Raw genomic sequence first — 15,752 nt, 5'->3', positions numbered from 1 at the left:
CTACACACAGGAGCTGGCTGCACTCGGTGTGTCAGGCAGGTTCACCACACACGGGAGCTGGCTGCACTCGGTGTGTCAGGCAGGTTCACCACACACGGGAGCTGGCTGCACTCTGTGGATCAGGTGCGTTCCATACACACGGGAGCTGGCTGCACTCGATGTATCAGGCATGTTCACCACACCCGGGAGCTGGCTGCACTTAGTGTATCAGGCAGGTTCACCACACACGGGAGCTGGCTGCACTCTGCGTATCAGGCATGTTCTCCAGTCATAGGTTGTGGCTGCACTCTGTATATCAGGCAGGTTCACCACACACAGGAGCTGGCTGCACTCTGTATATCAGGCAGATTCACCAGTCATAGGTTGTGACTGCATTCTGTATATCAGGCAGGTTCACCAGTCATAGGTTGTGGCTGCATTCTGTATATCAGGCAGGTTCACTACACACAGGAGCTGGCTGCACTCGGTGTGTCAGGCAGGTTCACCACACACGGGAGCTGGCTGCACTTAGTGTATCAGGCAGGTTCACCACACACGGGAGCTGGCTGCACTCTGTGTATTAGGGAGATTCAACACACATGAGAGCTGGCTGCACTCTGCGTATCAGGCATGTTCTCCAGTCATAGGTTGTGGCTGCACTCTGTATATCAGGCAGGTTCACCACACACAGGAGCTGGCTGCACTCTGTATATCAGGCAGATTCACCAGTCATAGGTTGTGGCTGCATTCTGTATATCAGGCAGGTTCACTACACACAGGAGCTGGCTGCACTCGGTGTGTCAGGCAGGTTCACCACACACGGGAGCTGGCTGCACTCTGTATATCAGGTACGTTCACAACACATGGGAGCTGGCTGCACTCTGTGTATCAGGTACGTTCACCACACATGGGAGCTGGCTGCACTCTGTATATCAGGGAGGGTCACCACACACGGGAGCTGGCTGCACTCTGTATATCAGGCAGGGTCACCACACACGGGAGCTGGCTGCACTTAGTGTATCAGGCAGGGTCACCACACACGGGAGCTGGCTGCACTTAGTGTATCAGGCAGGTTCACCACACACGGGAGCTGGCTGCACTCTGCGTATCAGGCATGTTCTCCAGTCATAGGTTGTGGCTGCACTCTGTATATCAGGCAGGTTCACCACACACAGGAGCTGGCTGCACTCTGTATATCAGGCAGATTCACCAGTCATAGGTTGTGACTGCATTCTGTATATCAGGCAGGTTCACCAGTCATAGGTTGTGGCTGCATTCTGTATATCAGGCAGGTTCACTACACACAGGAGCTGGCTGCACTCGGTGTGTCAGGCAGGTTCACCACACACGGGAGCTGGCTGCACTTAGTGTATCAGGCAGGTTCACCACACACGGGAGCTGGCTGCACTCTGTGTATTAGGGAGATTCAACACACATGAGAGCTGGCTGCACTCTGCGTATCAGGCATGTTCTCCAGTCATAGGTTGTGGCTGCACTCTGTATATCAGGCAGGTTCACCACACACAGGAGCTGGCTGCACTCTGTATATCAGGCAGATTCACCAGTCATAGGTTGTGGCTGCATTCTGTATATCAGGCAGGTTCACTACACACAGGAGCTGGCTGCACTCGGTGTGTCAGGCAGGTTCACCACACACGGGAGCTGGCTGCACTCTGTATATCAGGTACGTTCACAACACATGGGAGCTGGCTGCACTCTGTGTATCAGGTACGTTCACCACACATGGGAGCTGGCTACACTCTGTATATCAGGGAGGGTCACCACACACGGGAGCTGGCTGCACTCTGTATATCAGGCAGGGTCACCACACACGGGAGCTGGCTGCACTTAGTGTATCAGGCAGGGTCACCACACACGGGAGCTGGCTGCACTCTGTGTATCAGGCAGGTTCACCACACACGGGAGCTGGCTGCACTCTGTATATCAGGCATGTTCACCAATCATGGGCTGTGGTTGAACTCTGTGCATCAGGCAGGTTCACCACACACGGGTGCTGGCTGCACTCGGTGTATCAGGCACGTTCACCACACACGGGAGCTGGCTGCACTCTGTATGTCAGGCAGGTTCACCGCACACGGGAGCTGGCTGCACTCTGTATATCAGGCATGTTCACCGCACACGGGAGCTGGCTGCACTCTGTATATCAGGCAGGTTCACCACACACGGGAGCTGGCTGCACTCAGTATATCAGGCAGGTTCACCGCACACGGGAGCTGGCTGCACTCAGTATATCAGGCAGGTTCACCGCACAAGGGAGCTGGCTGCACTCTGTGCATCGGGCAGGTTCACCACACACGGGTGCTGGCTGCACTTAGTATATCAGGCAGGTTCACTGCACACAGGAGCTGGCTGCACTCTGTGTATCAGGCACGTTCACCACACACAGGAGCTGGCTGAACTCTGTGTATCATGCAGATTCACCGCACATGAGAGCTGGCTGCACTCTACGTATCAGGCATGTTCTCCAGTCATAGGTTGTGGCTGCACTCTGTATCAGGCAGGTTCTACAATCATGGGATGTGGCTGCACTCTGTGGATCAGGCAGGTTCACCACACACGGGAGCTGGCTGCACTCTGTGTATCAGGCAGGTTCACCAATCGTGGGTTGTGGTTGCACTCCACACTGTGACTGTGGTTCATTTGTATCCGCTAGTTTTGCCAACGTAAACTTTGACCACAAGTCGTTGTGATTCACATCTTTGAGACCCTTTTGAAGTGAACGTGTTTCCTTTATCAGGTGATAGGGTACCATGATTAGCAAATGTAGAGTGGTCCATATCTGAAAGAGAAATATTAGTGATATAGTCCTTACCTTAGAATTACCCCTATGCGTCAGACTGGATCCGGAAAGTTTTCGTCAGCAGTACCCATGCGTGTCGGAAGGTCGTGTCGGCGGCCCCGCGTCCGTCATAGGCGTCATGATCGCAGGGATGACGTTGCGGCAGCTACATAGACGCCGCTCTAGCCCGCTGACGTCAGTTCTTTCTTTTTCCGCGCCTGCAAGTGCAGATCCGGAGAGACTGGTATCCCCTGTAAATGTTTGAGTTTTTTGGGACTTTTTATCTCTGTTATTTTGAGTCTTTTACTCCTGGTGTATAGGGATGCCCGGTTTTAAGTCTTGCAATGCTTGTCACCACATGATGTCATGACGGACCCGCACCGTAAGTGTCTCTACTGCCTGGGGCGTGACCACAACCTTGAGTACGCCCCAACTGCCGGACCATGGCTCCGAAAACTTTGCGGGAGCGGTCCCGAAAGTTGCTTGAGGCCCGGGAGTCGGCTTCGCGCCGTTCAAGATCCCGGTCCTGTGGGAGGTCGAGGGACCCATGGCGGATCCACCATCATCGTTCGACAAAGTCTTCGCACTCAGGGTCAGGTAAGGCGAAGCACAAGAAGTCAAAGAAGCAACGTCGCTCTTCGACTTCCCCTAGCCTGTCGCGCGACACGGCTGAGGGTGCGGGTGGTGCCATCAACGTGGCTTCGGCGGAGCCTACGCAGTTGGCGACGGCCTACCCGTCCTTCCCAGGTCCATCGGGGACTCTGGCCCAGCTGCAGGAATTTCTGTCAGCCATGGCGCGCATCTTTGGCCCGTTGGTTCCTGCTGGCGCGCCTTCAAGCCCCGCTGGTCCGACTGGGGGTCCTTGCCGGCCCCAACATCGACTGCTCCGGCCTCTACACCTGGAGACCCCCATGGATTCATGCATGGATCCCAGTCGATGTAGGTTGGCCTCGTACGACCTCCACTGACATGGACGGCTACGGCACCGCCGTCAGCCGGCTCCCCGGCCGACACCGTCCCCCGCTTCCACTCCGACATGAAGATGGTGCCGGACCGGCGTCGATGGACGACGATTCCGACGCCGATGGGGAATTTCTATCCCTTTATCCATCCTCCTCCTTCTTTTCTGCCTGCTCGGCAGGTTACAGAGGACGGGGAGGACTGGGAGGAGTTTGAAGAACCTCTCGCAGCCCAATGCGAGTAAGACCCGGACTGGGAAGAGGATTTGGAGGACGCAGGTAGACTGGATTTTTCTCTAGAACCTGGTGCACTGTCTCCTTCTACCGTGGCTACAGAGGAGGTGGTAGTTATTCAGTGGTGTTGCGTAGGGCATCCGAGGCTCCCCACCTCATGCTCCCTACAGTGACCGTCAGGACTAACCTCCTGCCAGAAGTTCTTCGGCTGGCGTCTTCCTCTACAGAGCCGCTGCTGCCCTTCAATGACGCACTTTCGGACGTTCTTTTGGGAACCTAGTCCAGGCCAAACACAGGGGTGCCTGTGGATAGGAACGTGGCCCGACACCATCGCCCGGCCTGGGCGACTCCATTTGCCTCTCCCAACACCCTACCGCTGAGAGCTTGGTTGTCCAAGCCCCTGCATCCCGAGCGCTTTCCCTTCCACACCTCCGGACAGGGAATCCTAGAAACTGGATCAGTTTGGGAAGAACCGTTTCTCTTCCGCCAGTTTAGGGTTGCGGTCTGTGAACACTGCATGCCTCTTGGGCCGTTATTTGCTCTCTATGTGGGATACGGTGGCGCAAGTGCTGCCTCAGTGTCTGGAGGAGGCCCGGACGGCACTTTCCCAAGCTATTCTGAGGGGGGACATGCAGCCAAGCTCACGATTTGTTGTGGCCTTGACACCGCCGACTCGCTGGGCAGAGCGATTTCCACGCCAATGGCGCTATGCCGTCACAACTGGCTGAGGACAACTGGCTTTTTGCTCCAAAATACTGTGATGGACATGGCCTTTGATGGCACTCGCCCTTTTGGAGACAAGGCAGGCTTCGTTGAAGCGTTTTAAGGACTTGCGGGCTACGGCCAAGTCCCTGGGCCTTTTGGCCATGTGCACACCTTCGGCTTCCGCTTTTCGCTCCTTTCGTGGCCAAGGAAGTGGTGCCCAAACACGTTTGTCTCAAAGCCACAGGTCTGCGCAGCAATGGTCACAGCGCAGCCCCGGACGTGGGACCCGCCGAGGTGGGTCACGGGCCAGCGGGTGGGTCACGGGCCTGCCGGTGGGTCAGTCCACCACCTCCCCTGCCACCACTGCCTCCAAACCTTCCTAGTCCGGTGTTTCAGGGGCACCAAACGCCAGTGGGCGGCAGGATTCACCATCACCTCCCCCACTGGCGCACCATCACTTCGGACAGGTGGGTTTTACAGATAGTCCGAAGTGGGTACTCCCTCCCCTTGGAGAATACCCCTCCAGCTATGCCACCTCAGTACCACCGCATGTCGGGGGATCACTTGGCACTTCTCCAGGAGGAAGTTGCGGCCCTCTTGGCCAAGGGGTCCATTGAGCGCGTACGGATGCAAGAAGTAGGTTGTGGTTGTTACTCCCACTACTTCTTGGTTCCAAAGAAGGACAAGGGCCTGTGTCCTATCTTAGATCTTCGGACATCAATCGCTTCTTCCGGAAGAAGAAGTTCAAGATGCTCACACTTGCTCAGGTCTTGTCTGCCCTAGACCCGCAAGACTGGATGGTAGCGCTGGACTTGCAAGACGCTTATTTTCATATCCCCGTCCTGCCAGCCCACCGGCGTTGCCTGCGGTTCACGGTAGGCCACGAGCACTTTCAGTTCACCGTGTTCCCTTTTGGCCTTACCAGCGCCCCTCAGGTGTTCACGAAAGTGAAGGCGGTGGTCGCAGCTCATCTGCGCAGATCAAGGGTTTGAGTCTTTCCCTATCTCGACATCTCGACGACTGGTTGTTGAAGGCAGGCTCGCCCCAGGCAGTCATCTCCCACCTCCAGACTAAGGCCGTCCTCCTGCATTTGCTGGAGTTCTCCATCAATGTGCCGATGTTATGTTATGTATGTTATTATAAGTTTGTATAGCGCCTTATCACCCAGAGGTATCTAAGCGCTAATGTCACGTCTGATTCCCTCTCAAAAGCTCCTCTTTATCGGAGCGGTTCTGGACACGTCGCAGTTTCGTTTTATCCTCCCGAACAGCAAGTCCGGGACTTTCGGACTATGATTCCAATCTTTCGGCCCTTGTCCTGTGTTTTGGTCAGGATGACCTTGAGGCTGCTGGGCCTCATGGCCTCCTGCATCCTGCTGACCAATCATGCCAGATGACATACGCGGGATCTGCAGTGGAACCGGAAGTTCCAGTGGGCGCAGCATCAAGGGGACCTGTCCGAGTACGTCCAGATCTCGGAGGGCACGACAGTTGCAGTCGTGGCTCACGAACCTGCATTGGGTCAGCAGCAGATCACTCTCCCTTCCCCAACCGGAGCACACAGTAGTGACGGATGCATCCCTCTTAGGATGGGGTGGCCACATGGGAGAGGCGGAGATCAGAGGCCTCTGGTCTCCGCTCCATATCAAGCTTCTGGAGCCCTGAGCGATGCTACTTGCACAAAAGGCGTTCCTTCCCTTTGTTAAGGGGGAGAGTAGTGCAGGTGTTCACGACAACACCACCGCCATGTGGTACTGCAACAAGCAAGGTGGGGTGGGGTTGTGCCCACTATGTCAGGAAGCTCTGCATCTCTGGACATGGCTGGAACGTCAAGTCATTTCCTTGAAGGTTCAACACTTGGCAGGTTCTTTGAGCGCCAGGGCGGACAAACTCAGCCGCAGGTGCACGATGGACACGAATGGCGTCTTCACTCGGATGTGGCGCAAGGTCTCTTTCAACAGTGCGGAGAGCCTTGGTTAGATCTATTCGCCACCAAAGAGAACACACAATGTCATCACTTCTGCACGTTGCAATTTCCAAGGCGGCACTCACTCAGCCACGCTTTTCGTCACAAGTGGAGTTGCGGTCTATTGTACGCATTTCCGCCTATACCACTTCTACCCAGAGTGCTGAAGAAGATCAGGTGCGACCGGGCCCATCCCCATTCTTGTGGCCCCAGACTGGGCTCGAAGAGTTTGGTATCCTGAGCTACTCAGTATGAGCATGGATCCCCCAATCCAACTGCCTCTTATGGAGGATCTTCCGTGGCAGCAGCAGGGGACGGTCCTCCACCCGACCCGGTTGAGCCTCCACCTCCATGCGTGGAGATTGAGCGGCAACAGTTGATTCCATTTCACTTGCCTTCTAAAGTCTTTGATATTGTTCTGGCAGCCAGGCATCCCTCCACTAAATCGGTATACTCCTGCAGGTGGAACACATTTTTGGCATGGTGCACAGCAAAGGCTGTGGATCCACTTCCTGCCCCTCTTTCAGAAGTCCTTTTGTTCCATCTTTCTCTGGCCCAGCAGGACTCTACTCTGGGCACTATTAAGGGCTGCCTTTCTGCAGTTTCGGCCTTTCTCAAGCTCCCTGATAAGCCCTCTCTTTTCAAGTCCCCTGTTGTAAATAGATTTCTCAAAGGCATTACTCACCTTTTCCCTCCTATTCTGTTTGTGATACCACAGTGGGACTTGAATCTGGTTTACTTATTTGATGTGAAGCTCCTTTTGAGCCACTTCACAACTGTCCTCTTCGTTTATTAACTTTGAAGACTGCTTTCCTGGTAGCCATCACCTCTGCTAGGTGCGTGAGTGAGCTCCAGGCTCTTTCCTGTAAACCTCCTTTTCTGTCTGTTCTTCCGGACAAGGTTGTGCTCCGCACTCGTCATTCCTCCTTGCCAGAGGTTGTTACTCCCTTCCACATCAGGCAAACTATCACTGTGCCCACTTTCTTTCCGCCTCCACACCCTTCCAGAGAGGAAGAGAGACTCCACCGTCTGGACCCATAACGTGCACTCTCCTTTACCTGAATTGCACACAACAGTTCCGGGTGGATGACCAGCTCTTTGTTGGCTACATGGGCGCCAAGAAAAGCAGGTCTTCGGGGGAGGTACTGGGGTGGTGCGTTTGCGGATGTTGTTTGTATGACTACTCTCAGAGGGTTCGGGCCACGGGATTGCCTACATGAAATGTTGCATAACTTGGAGGACTGAGGTGGACTCGGGGGTCGGGGGGTGGTGGAGAAGGGTGTCACGCTGCTTGGGGGGGGAGGAGGGGGGGGGGCTTCACAAGTGGTGCTCCACAGTTGATGTCTTTTCTTGCTGTTGTTGGGGGAGGGGGGAGTTTTTAGGGCGAAAATGCGAAATAAGTTCACCATGATGAATGTAATGTGTCTTGGTATATAAAAAAGTTGCGAAATGACGGGGAGAGCGGAATGTTGACGCTCCCCCGCGATGTCTTGCTTTTTTTGCACTTATGATTCGACTGATGCAACTATAAAAAGAATTTTCCAGAAGAAAAGCAGGTCTGTACACAAGAGGACTATCTCCCACTGGGTTGTCTTGTGTATCAAGGCCTGTTATTCTCTGGCTAAAAAAGGAGCCTCCGGTGGGGTTGCGCGCCAATTCTACCAGGGCGACAGCAGCTACTACGGCATTGGGACGTGATGTTCCCCTGTAAGACATCTGTCAGGCAGCCACGTGGGCCTTGCTGCACACTTTTACTAAGCATTATTGCCTTGACAGTCAAGTCCGGAGAGACGGCTTCTTTGGTCGTTCTGTTGTCCGTGACTTTCTGGTGTGATCTTGGTTCGCAGACCCACCACCGGGGTTGGTATTGCTGGGGTATCTATTCTAAGGTAAGGAATCTATCACTAATGTGTCTCTTTCAGATGCACAAGTTACTTACCTTCGCTAACGATATATCTGTAAGAGACCTTAGTTAGTGATAGATTCCTTACCGCCTCACCCATCCTCCCCGTTCTACAAACTGATTTCTAGGGTTAAGGTCCTCCCTTTCGGGGCCCTAGTTTAAGGCACCAGTGGTCAGTATCTTGCATGGCTTTGCATTCCTGGTGCAGAAAGTCGTGTACAGAACTGACGTTAGCGCTCGAGGGCGGCGTCTAAGTATGTGCCGCAACACCATCCCGGGGATCATGGGGCCTACGGCGGACGCGGAGCTGCTGATACCACCTTCCGACTCACAGGGGTACTGCTGACGAAAACTTTCCCGATCCAGTCTGACGCCTGGGGTTAATTCTAAGGTAAAGAATCTATCACTAACTAATATCTCTTACAGATAAATCGTTACCCACGGTAAGTAACTTGTGCATCAGGATTCACCAGGCTCCACCATATGCAAACAACAAATGACTCCAGTTTGTGCCCTTTCAGCCATTAGGCCTAATACTTGTTACTAGCCAGTAATAACAATTTATGTCTATGTCTTATATTGTTCTTACAGAGTGTTACCCAGACATCAGTCCTGACATTTTATTATCGATTAAGCAAGAGGAAATGTCATATTACAGAGACCAGTGTGCATCAAAGGAAATTGAAAACAGCAAATGTCCCAGCACAGGTGAGTGAATGATTAATAATTTATTTAAAATAAGTTGAATGGTACCATTTCTGAATCACTAAATATGGAGAGGTTCCAAATTCCATTCATTGTTTCCTTTCATTTTCCACATTTGAAAACACTTACCCTCTTGCATTGCCCACAAATGTGTGGCTAGCAACAAACTATAACACCTTGCTTGCAAACACCCCCTCCCCGTGACCACTGGCTTCCTGTTTCATTGTGTTGTAAAAAATTAGAAAGTTTTATTACCCAGTTTAATGAATCACAGTTTCCATTGTTTTAGTGAAAACAACAGATGAAAGGCTGAGTGTAGTCTGGAATGAAGTCTGTGAACTACTGATTGTTCTAACATCAGGGTTGACTGTCTACCCGGCTGGGATATCAGTACTAGATATGTGTGGGAGGATCCTTATTATTGACTTCGGACCAAGATTGAAAGCCTGCCAGGAGAGAACTGACACCCTCATTATTAATGGCGAGCCTCCACTCCCTGTCCTTGAGGCAGGGAAAGACTGACACCCTGATATTTAATGGCGAGCCTCTGCTCCCTGTCCTTGAAGCAAGGAAGGACTGACACCTTGATTATTAATGGCAAGCCTCCGCTCCCTGTCCTTGAGGCAGCGGAGGACTGACACCCTGATTATTAATGGCGAGCCTCTGCCCCCTGTCCTTGAAGCAAGGAAGGACAGACACCCTGATTATTATGGACGAGCCTCCGCTCCCTGTCCTTGAGGCAGGAAGGACTGACACCCTGATTATTAATGGCAAACCTCCGCTCCCTGTCCTTGATGCAGGGAAGGACTGACACCCTGATTATTAATGGCAAACCTCCGCTCCCTGTCCTTGATGCAGGGAAGGACTGACACCCTGATTATGAATGGCAAGCCTCCACTCCCTGTCCTTGATGCAAGGAAGGACTGACACCCTGATTATTAATGGCGAGCCTTCGCTCCCTGTCCTTGAGGCAAGGAGGACTGACACCCTGATTATTAATGGCGAGTCTCTGCTCCCTGTCCTTGAAGCAGGGAGGACAGACACCCTGATTATTAATGACAAGCCTCCGCTCCCTGTCCTTGAGAAAGGAAGGACTGATACCCTGATTACTAATGGCAAGCCTTCGCTCCCTGTCCTTGAAGCAGGGAGGACAGACAACCTGATTATTAATGGCGAGCCTCCACTCCCTGTCCTTCTTGCAGGGAAGGACTGACACCCTGATTATTAATGGCGAGCCTCCGCTCCCTGTCCTTGAAGCAGGGAGGACTGACACCCTGATTATTAAGGGCAGCCCTTCCCTCCCTGTCCTGGAGGCAGGAAGGACTGACACCCTGATTATTAATAGCGAGCCTCCGCTCCCTGTCCTTGAAGCAGGGAGGACTGACACCCTGATTATTAATGGCGAGCCTTCGCTCCCTGTCCTTGAAGCAGGGAGGACTGACACCCTGATTATTAATGGCAGCCCTTCGCTCCCTGTCCTTAAAGCAGGGAGGACCGACACCCTGATTATTAATGGCACCCCTCTGCTCTCTGTCCTTGAGGCAGGGCGGAAATGATGCCCTGATTATTAATGGCGAGCCTCCGCTCCCTGTCCTTGAGGCATGGAAGGACTGACACCCTGATTATTAATGGCGAGCCTCCGTTCCCTGTCCTTGATGCAGCAGAGGACTGACACCCTGATTATTAATGGAGATTCTCCGCTCCCTGTCCTTGATGCAGCAGAGGACTGGCACCCTGATTATTATTGACGAGCCTCCGCTCCCTGTCCTTGAGGCAGGAAGGACTGACACCCTGATTATTAATGGCAAGCCTCCGCTCCCTGTCCTTGAGAAAGGAAGGACTGATACCCTGATTATAAATGGCAAGCCTCCGCTCCCTGTCCTTGAGGCAGGGAAAGACTGACACCCTTGTTATTAATGGCGAGCCTCCGCTCCCTTCTTGAGGCAGGAAGGACTGACACCCTGATTATTAATGGCAAACCTCCGCTCCCTGTCCTTAAAGCAGGGAGGACTGACACCCTGATTATTAATGGCAAACCTCCGCTCCCTGTCCTTGAGGCAGGAAGGACTGACACCCTGATTATTATTGACGAGCCTCCGCTCCCTGTCCTTGAGGCAGGAAGGACTGACACCCTGATTATTAATGGAAAACCTCCGCTCCCTGTCCTTGATGTAGGAAGGACTGACACCTTGATTATTAATGGTGAGCTTCTGCTCCCTGTCCTTGATGCAGGAAGGACTGACACCCTGATTATTAATGGCGAGCCTCTCCTCCCTGTCCTTAATGCAAGGAAGGACTGACACCCTGATTATTAATGGCGAGCCTCCTCTCCCTGTCCTTGAGGCAGGGAAAGACTGACACCCTTGTTATTAATGGCGAGCCTCCGCTCCCTGTCCTTGAGGCAGCAGAGGACTGACACCCTGATTATTAATGGCGAGCCTCCACTCCCTGTCCTTGATGCAGGGAAGGACTGACACCCTTGTTTTTAATGACGAGCCTTCGCTCCCTGTCCTTGAAGCAGGGAAGGACTGACACCCTGATTATTAATAGCGATCCTCCACTCCCTGTCCTTGATGCAGGAAGGACGGACACCCTGATTATTAATGGCGAGCCTCCGCTCCCTTTCCTTGATGCAGGAAGGACGGACACCCTGATTATTAATGGAAAACCTCCACTCCCTGTCCCTAATGCAGGAAGGACTGACACCCTGATTAATAATGGCGAGCCTCCGCTCCCTGTCCTTGATGCAGGAAGGACTGACACCCTGATTATTAATGGCGAGCCTCCGCTCCCTGTCCTTGATGCAGGAAGGACTGACACCCTGATTATTAATGGTGAGCCTCTGCTCCCTGTCCTTGAGGCAGAAGAGGACTGACACACTGATTATTAATGGTGAGCCTCCACTCCCTGTCCTTGATGCAGGAAGGACTGACACCCTGATTATTAATGACGAGCCTCCACTCCCTGTCCTTGATGCAGGAAGGACTGACACCCTGATTATTAATGGCGAGCCTCTGCTCCCTGTCCTTGATGCAGGAAGGACTGACACCCTGATTATTAATGGCGAGCCTCCGCTCCCTGTCCTTGATGCAGCAGAGGACGGACACCCGGATTATTAATGGCAGCCCTTCGCTCCCTGTCCTTGATGCAGGAAGGACTGACACCCTGATTATTAATGGCGAGCTTCCGCTCCCTGTCCTTGATGCAGCAGAGAACGGACACCCTGATTATTAATGGCGAGCCTCTGCTCCCTGTCCTTGATGCAAGAAGGACTGACACCCTGATTATTAATAGCGATCCTCCACTCCCTGTCCTTGAGGCAGCAGAGGACTGACACCCTCATTATTAATGGTGAGCCTCCACTCCCTGTCCTTGATGCAGGGAGGACTGACACCCTGATTATTAATGGCAAGCCTCCGCTCCCTGTCCTTGATGCAGCAGAGGACTGACACCCTGATTATTAATGGCAGCCCTTGCTCCCTGTCCTTGAGGCAGAAGAGGACTGACACCCTGATTATTAATGGCGAGCCTCTGCTCCCTGTCCTTGAGGCAGAAGAGGACTGACACCCTGATTATTAATGACGAGCCTCCGCTCCCTGTCCTTGAGGCAGGGAAGGACTTTCACCCTGATTGTTAATGGCAAGCCTCCGCTCCCTGTCCTTGAGTCAGGGAAGGACTGACGCCCTGATTAATAATGGCAGGCATCTGCTCCCTGTCCTTGAGGCAGGGAAGGACTGACACCCTGATTATTAATGGCGAGCCTCTTCTCCCTGTCCTTGAGGCAGAAGAGGACTGACACCCTTGTTATTAATGGCGAGCCTCTGCTCCCTGTCCTTGATGCAAGGAAGGACTGACACCCTGATTATTAATGGCGAGCCTCCGCTCCCTGTCCTTGAGGCAGAAGAGGACTGACACCCTGATTATAAATGGCAGCCCTTCCCTCCCTGTCCTTGAGGCAGGAAGGACTTACACTCTGATTATTAATGGCGAGCCTCTGCTCCCTGTCCTTGAGGGAGCAGAGGACTGACACCCTGATTATTAATGGTGAGCCTCTGCTCCCTGTCCTTGAGGCAGAAGAGGACTGACACCCTGATTATTAATGGCGAGCCTCCGCTCCCTGTCCTTGAGGCAGAAGAGGACTGACACCCTGATTATAAATGGCAGCCCTTCCCTCCCTGTCCTTGAGGCAGGAAGGACTTACACTCTGATTATTAATGGCGAGCCTCTGCTCCTTGTCCTTGAGGGAGCAGAGGACTGACACCCTGATTATTAATGACGAGCCTCTGCTCCCTGTCCTTGAGGCAGGGAAGGACTTTCACCCTGATTGTTAATGGCAAGCCTCCGCTCCCTGTCCTTGATGCAGAGAAGGACTGACACCCTGATTATTATTGACGAGCCTCCGCTCCCTGTCCTTGAGGCAGCAGAGGACTGACACCCTAATTATTATTGACGAGCCTCTGCTCCCTGTCCTTGAGGCAGGGAAGGACTGACACCCTGGTTATTAATGGCGAGCCTCCGCTCCCTCTCCTTGATGCAAGGAAGGACTGATACCCTGATCATTAATGGCGAGTCTCCGCTCACTGTCCTTGATGCAGGGAAGGACTGACACCCTGATTATTATGGACGAGCCTCCGCTCCCTGTCCTTAAGGCAGGAAGGACTGACACCCTGATTATTAATGGCGAGCCTCCCATCCCAGTCCTTGAGGCGGGAAGGACTGACACCCTGATTATTATGGACGAGCCTCCGCTCCCTGTCCTTGAGGCAGGGAAGGACTTTCAACCTGATTGTTAATGGCAAGCCTCCACTCCCTATCCTTGATGCAGGGAAGGACTGACACCCTGATTATTATTGACGAGCCTCCGCTCCCTGTCCTTGAGGCAGGAAGGACTGACACCCTGATTATTAATGGCGAGCCTCCGCTCCCTGTCCTTGAGGCAGGAAGGATTTTCACCCTGATTGTTAATGGCAAGCCTCCGCTACCTGTCCTTGAAGCAGGGAGAACTGACACCCTGATTATTAATGGCGAGTCTCCGCTCCCTTCTTGAGGCAGGGAGGACTGACACCCTGTTTATTAATGGCGAGCCTCTGCTCCCTGTCCTTGATGCAAGAAGGGCTGACACCCTGATTATTATTGGCGATCCTCCACTCCCTGTCCTTGATGCAGGGAAGGCCTGACACCCTTGTTATTAATGACGAGCCTTCGCTCCCTGTCCTTGAGGCAGGGAAGGACCGACACCCTGATTATTAAAGGCAGCCCTTCGCTCCCGGTCCTTGATGCAAGGAAGGACTGACACCCTGATTATTAATGGCGAGCCTCTGCTCCCTGTCCTTGAGGCAGCAGAGGACTGACACCCTGATTATTAATGGCGAGTCTCCACTCCCTGTCCTTGATGCAGGGAAGGCCTGACACCCTTGTTATTAATGACGAGCCTCCGCTCCCTGTCCTTGATGCAGAGAAGGACTGACACCCTGATTATTATTGACGAGCCTCCGCTCCCTGTCCTTGAGGCAGCAGAGGACTGACACCCTAATTATTATTGACGAGCCTCTGCTCCCTGTCAATGAGGCAGGGAAGGACTGACACCCTGGTTATTAATGGCGAGCCTCCGCTCCCTCTCCTTGATGCAAGGAAGGACTGATACCCTGATCATTAATGGCGAGCCGCCACTCCCTGTCCTTGATGCAGGGAAGGACTGACACCCTGATTATTATGGACGAGCCTCCGCTCCCTGTCCTTAAGGCAGGAAGGACTGACACCCTGATTATTAATGGCGAGCCTCCCATCCCAGTCCTTGAGGCAGGAAGGTCTGACAACCTGGTTATTAATGGCGAGCCTCTGCTCCCTGTCCTTGAGGCAGGGAAGGACTGACACCCTGGTTATTAATGGCGAGCCTCCGCTCCCTCTCCTTGATGCAAGGAAGGATTATTAATGGCGAGCCGCCACTCCCTGTCCTTGATGCAGGGAAGGACTGACACCCTGATTATTATTGACGAGCCTCCGCTCCCTGTCCTTGAGGCAGGAAGGATTTTCACCCTGATTGTTAATGGCAAGCCTCCGCTACCTGTCCTTGAAGCAGGAAGGACTTTCACCCTGATTGTTAATGGCAAGCCTCTGCTCCCTGTCCTTGAGGCAGAAGAGGACTGACACCCTGATTATTAATGACGAGCCTCTGCTCCCTGTCCTTGAGGCAGGGAAGGACTTTCACCCTGATCATTAATGGCGAGCCTCCACTCCCTGTCCTTGATGCAGAGAAGGACTGACACCCTGATTATTATTGATGAGCCTCCGCTCCCTGTCCTTGAGGCAGGAAGGACTGACACCCTGATTATTAATGGCGAGCCTCTGCTCCCTGTCCTTGATGCAAGGAAGGACTGACAACCTGATCATTAATGGCGAGTCTCCGCTCACTGTCCTTGATGCAGGGAAGGACTGACACCCTGATAATTATTGACGAGCCTCCACTCCCTGTCCTTGATGCAGGGAAGGACTGACACCCTGA

The 15,752-nt window shown here is 53.2% G+C and overlaps 1 protein-coding gene across 2 annotated transcripts in view; it reads left to right on the top strand.

Moving 5' to 3' along the window:
• The window catches only part of LOC147668910 (uncharacterized), a 436,976-nt gene that overhangs the window by 242,019 nt on the left and 179,205 nt on the right, over positions 1-15,752 (top strand). For both annotated transcript variants that reach the window (XM_086948355.1, XM_086948356.1), the window contains one exon: positions 9,137-9,253. In XM_086948355.1, coding sequence (XP_086804481.1) covers positions 9,137-9,253 — 117 coding nt within the window. The remainder of the gene's footprint in view (positions 1-9,136; positions 9,254-15,752) is intronic.

The sequence above is a fragment of the Lissotriton vulgaris genome, unplaced genomic scaffold, assembly GCF_964263255.1.
Source record: "Lissotriton vulgaris unplaced genomic scaffold, aLisVul1.2 SCAFFOLD_907, whole genome shotgun sequence".
NCBI lineage: Eukaryota > Metazoa > Chordata > Amphibia > Caudata > Salamandridae > Lissotriton > Lissotriton vulgaris.
This window is presented reverse-complemented; position numbering and strand designations above follow the sequence as displayed.